Source organism: Lepidochelys olivacea (assembly GCF_965140295.1).
Source record: "Lepidochelys olivacea isolate rLepOli2 genome assembly, chromosome: 9".
In the NCBI taxonomy this organism is placed as follows: Eukaryota; Metazoa; Chordata; order Testudines; family Cheloniidae; genus Lepidochelys; species Lepidochelys olivacea.
In genome coordinates this window covers 62,424,337-62,432,667 of record NC_140419.1, presented here as the reverse complement: position 1 = coordinate 62,432,667, position 8,331 = coordinate 62,424,337, and the positions used below count along the sequence as shown (strand labels likewise).

The 8,331-nt window shown below is 47.1% G+C and overlaps 1 protein-coding gene across 1 annotated transcript in view; it reads right to left on the bottom strand.

Annotated features, from left to right (window-relative positions):
- Window positions 1–523: 523 nt before the first annotated feature.
- LOC311525912 (BTB/POZ domain-containing protein KCTD16-like) overlaps window positions 524–8,331 on the bottom strand; it is a 40,763-nt gene continuing 32,955 nt past the window's right edge. The window contains exons 4-5 of the mRNA XM_084638398.1: window positions 5,587–5,692; window positions 524–1,674 (exon numbers count right to left, since the gene is read on the bottom strand). Of these exons, the coding sequence (XP_084494524.1) occupies window positions 1,157–1,674; window positions 5,587–5,692 (624 nt within the window). The 3' untranslated portion in view covers window positions 524–1,156. The remainder of the gene's footprint in view (window positions 1,675–5,586; window positions 5,693–8,331) is intronic.

Genomic DNA, 8,331 nt, shown 5'->3' with positions numbered 1-8,331 from the left:
CCTTTGTTGAACTACACTTCCAATGATGCACCATGGTCTTCCCTCCTGGTGAAAGGAAGCGGTATATTGTGGGATTTCTATGAACATGGTGCATCATGGGAGAAGTAGTCTAGTAAGAGAGCCCAGCCCATAGTAGAGAACAAGAACATGAGGCAACCCCAACTACAACTCCCATGAAGCACCCAGGTGGAATTTTCAAATCAAAGAATTTCAGATTTTAGCCAAAAAAAGCAAAAACTTTTCAGTTTTCAAGCATTTAGTTCTTTGACCGAAAACATAAATAAACTCCATGGAAAGCAGAGGCTTTTTCAAAAACACTTGTTTAGTCAATAATGCAATTTTCTGTTAAAATCATTTTAGATGGAAAATTTTTGAACAGTTCCAGCTGAATCTAGGGGATTTAGATGCACAGTTGCCATTCACGTCAACAAGAACTATGTGTCTAAATCCCTTGTGCAGCTTTGAATAGCTCAGCCCAATCATTTTGAAAAGAACAAAAAAAAGAGCTGGGAAGGGACTGGAATTAGGTTAATCATCGGCTACATTTATTAACCCCGGGAGCTCCAATCACAGTCATGCTGTCGTAAAGGCAGGAATGTCCATACTGCTTGGGCGTAGGTTTGTCCCTACAGACACAACGCAAACCAGTCTCAGTTTCCTCCTTCCCATCCTGACTCCTTCAAATATTTTCACTTCTAGGATTTGTACAGCTCCTTTCATGCACAGTTCACCCTTGACTGCCCTGGAAACAAGCAGGCTGTAGGTTTATAATCTCTGCCTGTGGAGCACCAATTCCTGGAATGACCCATTGACCAAGAAACCACTGCTCTTTGTTTTGAATACATGGACCAAATCCTGTTGTCAATGACCCCTGAGTGACCTGGGTAAAGTCAGTGAAATCAGACAGGAGGTAAATCAGTTAGTCCCAGTGCCACCAAATAACTGGTTTAAAGTAAGAGGCTCTCTTAAATCCCTCTTCAAGGAGGGCTCAATCCTTCAAGATGCTGAGCTGCTCCTGGTCATCAATAGGGGCCGAGGACACCCAGTACCTGGCAGGCTGGCCCATCATGGACGGGATGCAGGGGAAGGTGCCTCTTGTGGCTTTGGAAGCCAGTCAGTCCTGGGTGGTGGGAGGCTTCAATCCCAGCCCCTCCCCTCAGACATGGTATTTTTTCAGTAGTTCGCTTTGCCACTGCCGCTTCTTGTTGGGGAAGGAGACGGGGATCTTGATCTTCCTGAAGTCTTCGATGCACTTCCCCAGCTCCGACTCCAGTGCCCTCCTCTCCTCACTGACGGAAGGTGCCTCGGGGCATCTCTCCACCCCGTTCTCCTGGATGTTCGAGTGGTCACTATTCCTCCTCTGCCCCATCTGCTTCACCTCCTCCAGGAATTTGAGGGAGTTGGAGAAATCCAGGGTGTTAGGCTGAGGCGGACATTCCTCCGGCAATTCCGGCCAGGGTAAGGAGGCTGTGGAGCTGAGGTCACCAGCCTCCAACTGGGGACCTTTGTCAGGGAGACTGTCTCCAGGGGCCAGAGCCAGGTCAGGTTCACAATGGCTGTCCAAGCTGGAGGTTGAAAAGTCATAGCTGCTGTCCATGCCGGCCGAGTCCTTGTGTGTCTCCAGGATTGGGTTTGGCTCTTCTGTCACCTCTGGGGCACTGTCTGCTGCTGGCACTGGAGGGGAAAAATCAGAGACCAACGTTAGGGATAGGTGGCTCGCATAAGGGCACATTCAACATTATGGGCCAAATTTGGTGCCCGCTGACATGCCACACAACCACACTGAGCTCAGTGGAGGCTCCAGAAGCCAGTGCAGAGTTTAGCTGTTTTGCTGCCATTTCTTCAGCTACTGCTCTGAGGGGAAGGAAGTGCAAGGAAAGTACTGATGTATTGCTAGCTGTTTTCAATGCACAGCATTTTATCCTTTATTTAACCATTTCCTTTGGCTTCTCAGTTCACCCCACCTCCACCATTTCTCTCAACCGCGCACAGGAAGAGACCAATCCACATGCCCCTCATGCTCCGTGGATCATAGCTAGGGAACCACTGCTGTAGGCCAAACACAACAAAATAGGGGCTCTAGCATGAAATCCAGACCCAACTGACAAAACTCACATTTACCTCAGTGGGAACAGGGTTTCACCCATAATCCTTGCTGGGAGAGGAGGTTCAGTCAGTAATAGAGCCCCATACAAGTGCTTGGCTGTTTTTCATTCTCTACAGACCCTGGTCAAACCCCACAAGATGGGACATATTCAGCATGGTGTGTAGAGCTGGGCTCAGCTCTTGCTTTGAAACAGGAATTTGGTTACCTGTTGGGCCGTGTTCATGAATCATTCAGCAAGCCTGGGGCTAAATGCTGGGCAAACCTGGAGGCTGATCTATGGGTTTGGGTGGAAATTTTATAAAGCTCACTGGTTTCAAAGGATTTGGGACACTGAACACTGCTGTTGTTAGGAGCTGAGTGAAAATTGTTATGGGTTGAGTTAAAACGCCCTTGAGATTGATAGGGGAGTACTCACCCTTCAATTAACATAACTGTAAGCATAAACCCCCACCTAAGACAAAAGGTGTGGGTGAACTCACACAGGAGATTTTGGCTGAGTATTGTTTTGGGTAGGGATGTGCGGGGGAAGAGAGATCACATAGAAACTGAGATCAGGCAAGAACAGAGAGAGGGACTGAGGCGAGTTAATAAAGCCAAGCAGGAACCTGTAAGCACAGTGTGACGCTGGAAGAAACTAGAGAGAGAGATTTGGGTTTGGTGTTGACTAACGAGTCTTGGGGGCTGTAAGCCAAGAAACTGCTCCTTTGTTCTTGGTTCCTTCTGCATTCAGAGACACAGGACTTTGTACACTCTTTGTAAATAAACAAGACGGCACCAAAGAAAATACCAGATGCCCTCAACTTCTATTTCCAGCTGGAATGTCCCCAGGGCCCCAAACTTAGACTAGCTGCTTGGGTCGAAAAGAGGTAACAACATTCAGCATAATGCGTAGAGCTCGGCTCAGCTCTTGCTTTGAAACAGGGTTTTTGCTACACATTGGGCTGTGTTCGTGAATCATTCAGCAAGCCTAGGGCTAAACTTTGGACAAGCATGGGGGCTGATCTGTGGGTTGGGGTAGAAATTGTGAAAAGCTCGCTGGTTTCAGAGGATTTCAGGCTGAGCTTTGGGGTGATTCAATCATGAAACCAAGATGAATGGAAATTGGAAAGTGAAGAATAAGTTGCACAGCTTCCTACATCTCTAGCTTCTGAGTTGGTCTGAAACAGTCACAGCGCATCTCTGTATGTTAGCACTGGTGGGAAACAAGCAGTGACTCTGTATTGGAAACAGCCACTGTGTTTCAATTTCTAGCCACAGGAACAAATCATGCAATAAGGAACTTTAATGGAAACTGATACTAAACCATTTAGCAAGTTCAGCCCTGTCCCCTTGCCCTGAGTTAGTGAAAAGCAGCATATGCAGCCACAGCAGAACCCAAGGGAGTGGGTCTTTTACTGATCCCTGTGCCCAGCAATGTTCAGAGATTACAGGGCTAATTCCCTAAATGCATCTAATGGCTGCAGACTGCAGGTTATCATGACAGTGCCCTCCCTGAGGTTCTCTTGGGTAGAAAAAACTCAGTGGGTAACTCATTTTGCATAAGGAAACATTTTCCCAGCATGCATGTATCTAGTCCAACTGCATACTGGGGCGTGCATGAAATATCACCGATACAAGAAGCTGCTACCATGTGATCATCTCAAATGATAAAACAGTTAGGGGATTATTGAGAACAGTGAGCTGAGCATTGTATGCAGGGCGACGTCTCTCTCTAGCCACATATTGTTATAATAGCAATATAGGGCTGGAAGGGACCTCAAGAGATCACCTAGCCCATCCCCTCACTCTACGGTGGGATTAAGTATTACCTAGACCATCCCTGACAGGTGTTTGTCTACCCTGTTCTTAAAAACTTCCAGTGATGAGGATTCCACAAGCTCCTTGTGTCACCTGTTTCAATGCTTAGAGTTAGAAACTTTTTCCTAATATCTAACCTAACTCTCCCCCTTGCTTCAAACTAAATCAATCACTTCCTGTCCTACCATCAGTAGGCACAGAGAACAAATGATCACTGTCATCTTTATAACAGCCCTTAACGTATTTGAAGACTGTGATCAGGTCCCCCATCAGTCTTCTCTTTTCTTCTCTAGACTAAAGATGTCCAGGTCTTTCAATCTTTCCTCAGAGGACACATTTTCTAACCATTTGTTATTTTTATTGTTTTCCGCTGGACTCTCTCCAATTTGTCCACACCTTTCTTAAAGTGTAGTGCCCAACGCTGGACACAGTGCTCCAGCTGAGGCCTCACCAGTGCCAAGTAGAGTGGGATAATTACCTCCCAGGTCCAACATACGACACTCCTGATAATACATACTAGAATTACATTGCCCTTTTTTGCAACAGCATCATGTTGTGGACTCATATTCAATTTGTGATCCGCTATAACCCCCACATCCTTTTCTTCCATACTACCACCTACCCAGCTATTCCCCATTTTGTAGTTGTGCATTTGAGTTTCCTTCCTAAGTGTAGTACTTCACACTTGTCTTTACTGAATTTCATCTTCTCGATTTCAGACCAATTCTCCAGTTTGTTGTCAATTCTAATCCTGTCCTCCAAAGCGCTTGCAACCCTCCAAGCTTGGTATCATCCCAAAATTTTATAAGTGTACTTTCCACCCCATTATCTAAGTCATTAATGAAATTATGGACTAGTACTTGACCGAGGAATGACCCCTGTGGGACCCCACTAGATATGTCCTCCTATCAAACCATTGATAACTACTCTTTGAGTATGTTTTTTTTTCAACAAGTTATACACCCACATATAGTAATTTCATCTAGACCAGTGTTTTTCAACCTGGGGTCTGCAGACTATGTCTAAGATTTCCAAAGGGGTCCGCATCTCCATTCAAAATTTTTGAGGGGTCCGCAAATGAAAAAAGATTGAAAACCACTGATATAAGATCACAGTTCCCTAGTCTGATTCTGAGTTATAGCTGAAGTGCAAACAACTACAGCTGGTTTATAACTTTCAAACAAAACCTTTATTTTTTATTTTATTTTTATTTTTTTGGTGGAAATTTGACCATTTCTCAAAATGAGAATTTTTTGCAAAAACTTTTTTTTCTTTCTCAAATCCCTTATTTCAAATATTTTCAGGAGAAGCTTTTAAGGGGAGGGGGGAAAGAAGCCTGTTAAATATTTTTGTTTGTTTTTCCATTTCTGCAGTCGTTTTGCATTGCCAATTTTAGATCAGTTGAGTCACATGGAGGGAATTTTTGTTCCCCGAAGTGGAATTTTTTGAATAACACGGACAGATCTCAAAGCAATTTACAAAGGTCAGTATCATTATCCCCATTTTACAGATGGGGAAACTGAGGCTTGGAGCAAGGCTGTGACTTGCTCAAGGTGACCCAGCAGGGCAGTGGCTAAGCCAGGACTAGAACCCCTGAGTCCCACTTCCATGCTCTATCCACTAGACAACACTGCCTGTGTGTTGTGGGGTGGGTGAGCTGCAAATAAAGGCACATCAGATACCAGCCTTCAGGCTTGCGAACCCCATCCTGTCTGGAACCGCCAGCTCCTGTGCCGAGCTCCTCCTCACATCCATGCCTGTCTGCAGGTATGTCACTGACTCCAGAGCCTGGGGAGAACAATCCATAACAAATAGAACATCAGCAATCGGGACAGGTGATGGTGCACTTAAAAGATGGGAGGGTCATTAAAGGGCATGGTATCCCTGAGCAAAGCAAGGTATAATGCAGGCCAGCTCTGGGCCCTACACACAGCTCTGCCAACGCGCCTCAATCCTGAGTCAGAGGCATCAGTATGGACAAACTGTGAACTCTCTGCAATACTGACCATTGCTCTTGTAGCTCTCTCTGTCTCCGGCTTTGCTTTGTCCTTTTGGATTGGACTGGATGCAGAATAACTCTACTTCTAGAAAGCCCAGAGGGAAATTAGGGGATTTAGGAGCCGGTCTCCGGAGGGGTGCATTCGGAATGAGATGAGCATACGCTGATCCTGGTGAATGCCATTGCTTTGCTATGCGGTAAGGGGAGATCTTCTAAAGCACCTAAAGGAGTTAGGAGAACAAGTCCCATTAACTTTCAATAGGACCTGTGTTCCTAAATCCCAGAGGTGCTTTTGAAAACCCTGCACCAGAGCTATATTTCCTGAACAGAGGGTGCATCTCAGTGTTAAAATGGCTTGGAAGGCGCTCTGCAACATACTGCAGCAAACGCCACAGTGCAGTACCCAGCCCTGCTGCACAAGCCTCCTTATATATAACTGTATATGCACATACATATACGTGCATGCTCAGGGCTAGATCCTCAGCTGGTGTAAATCAACACCACTCCACTGACTTGGGTGATTTACGCTCCATGGAGGAGCCGCGTCTTGGCTTGCACAGCACAGGCTGCATGTAAGGATGTCCTCAGCGTGAGGAAAATTACGCCATCTCTGGGTGCCCGCGTGGCTTTGCATTTAGAAGCAGGCAGATGCTAATCACTGGCCCTTGGAAATGCCTTAGCTCAGTAATAGCACATAGATATCAGCTTAGCCTGTTTTTATCCCTTTACTGAGGGCATGTCCTCGCTTAGCCCATCCAGCAGGGCCCTTATGCTAATGGCTGTAATTATCTGCACTTTGCTAGCAGTGCAGATCTCAGGGCGTCTTTGCTGTCCTCAGCCACTGCTGGCCACATGCCCGCCTCCCCTGCAAACACCCTACCCAAGGTTCACGTGTGTGTCCTCTGAGTGTAACATCCAGTAAGGCCATGGGGCACAGAGGCTGTTCTGTCCAGAACTGATCCCAAAGGAAATGAACTCCTAGCTATGCAGACCAGGGGAGATCATTTGAACCCTCCAGGCTGGTGTCTCTGTGCTTTACGGACTCTTTCTATCACAGAATGTAGGAATTGCCATACAAGGCGAACGCGTGGCCCATCCAGCCCAGTATTCTGTCTCCATCAGTGGCCAGATGCTTGCATGAAAGGTGCTAGAAACCCAGAAGCGGGCAACTGTGGGATAATCAACTCATCAACCCCATCAGTTAGAGCTTAGTGCTTGCTGTGAAGGATGAGAGTTCAGATCCCTTCTGCATTTCAGCAAGTCCTGAAACACAGAGATTAGCCTGGATTAAACCTGAGATCAACCCCCCCGTCCTGATTTTGGGACAGATTCCACCTCAGCTCTTATTCCTTCCATGACCTATCTGTGCCCCTGACCTGCTGGGTGACCTTGAGCAAGTCACATCCTCGCTCTGCGCCTCAGTTTCTCCTTGCGCTCTGTGTCTGTCTTGGCTATGTAGACTGTAAGTTCTTTGGGGCAGGGGCTGTCTCTTACTATGTGTTTGTGCAGCACCATGGGGCCTTGATCTCAGCTGGGAGCTCAAGCCATTATCGCAGTACAAACAATAAATAGCACTAGCTAACCTGCTCCTAGACACACCTCCTGGGCCAGCTGCTCTGTCAGGAAAAAATCCCAGGTGTTTCGCCTGAATTTTTCATCCCTCACTTTTCTTAAGCCTTTGCTCCTTGCCTTGCTCTTCTGTCCATTTCAGTGAGTAAGGTAGAGTGCGGAAGTGACATTTACCAAGTAGTTCTTCTGCGCCATTCTGTCTGTCAGAATCCCGCTGGGTGCTATTAACGTGATCCCTGCTTCAGTTATGTTCGGAGTTTGGAGCGGGAGCCATGCATGCATATCCCGGCCCTTGGATCTCTTTGGTCAGCATTTACTCCCAAGATGAATTTACCATGGGCTGGGAGCGCCGGGCCCCCCCGGCACCGTTAGAATATTCAGCGCACTCCTTTGTCTGATGCCTCCAGCTCCATGGTCTTTCACAGCATCCAAGATCCAGGAAGGAATCCAAAGTCTCTAACACGTCCTCGGACTGTCAGTGCACTCTACAAACATTTTGGAATAGAAGAGGAAGGCGGGGGAACATTCCTATTGAGAGGAAGCCAGCAATGGCCTCGCCGCTCTCTCTGCAGGGTCCCAGCACCTAGGAATGAAGCTGAGCAATGCACAGCAATGAGCAGGGTGTAGCGGAGCCAGCCCCATGGCAGGCCGAGGCAGCTCCCCCAGGTGGATCTTTGTCTTTCCTCCACTCCAGAGTCCACGATCTCCCTTCCAAGTGAGGCAGCTGAGCCAACTCCATTCCACCCCAGCTGGCTGAAATCAGCCCTGGGCTTCCATGAGGATTCTGACTCCCTGATGCATCTACAGCCTTTCCAAGTCAAGAGCTGCCTAAAATGAAGTATCCTGCTTTAATTGCCCC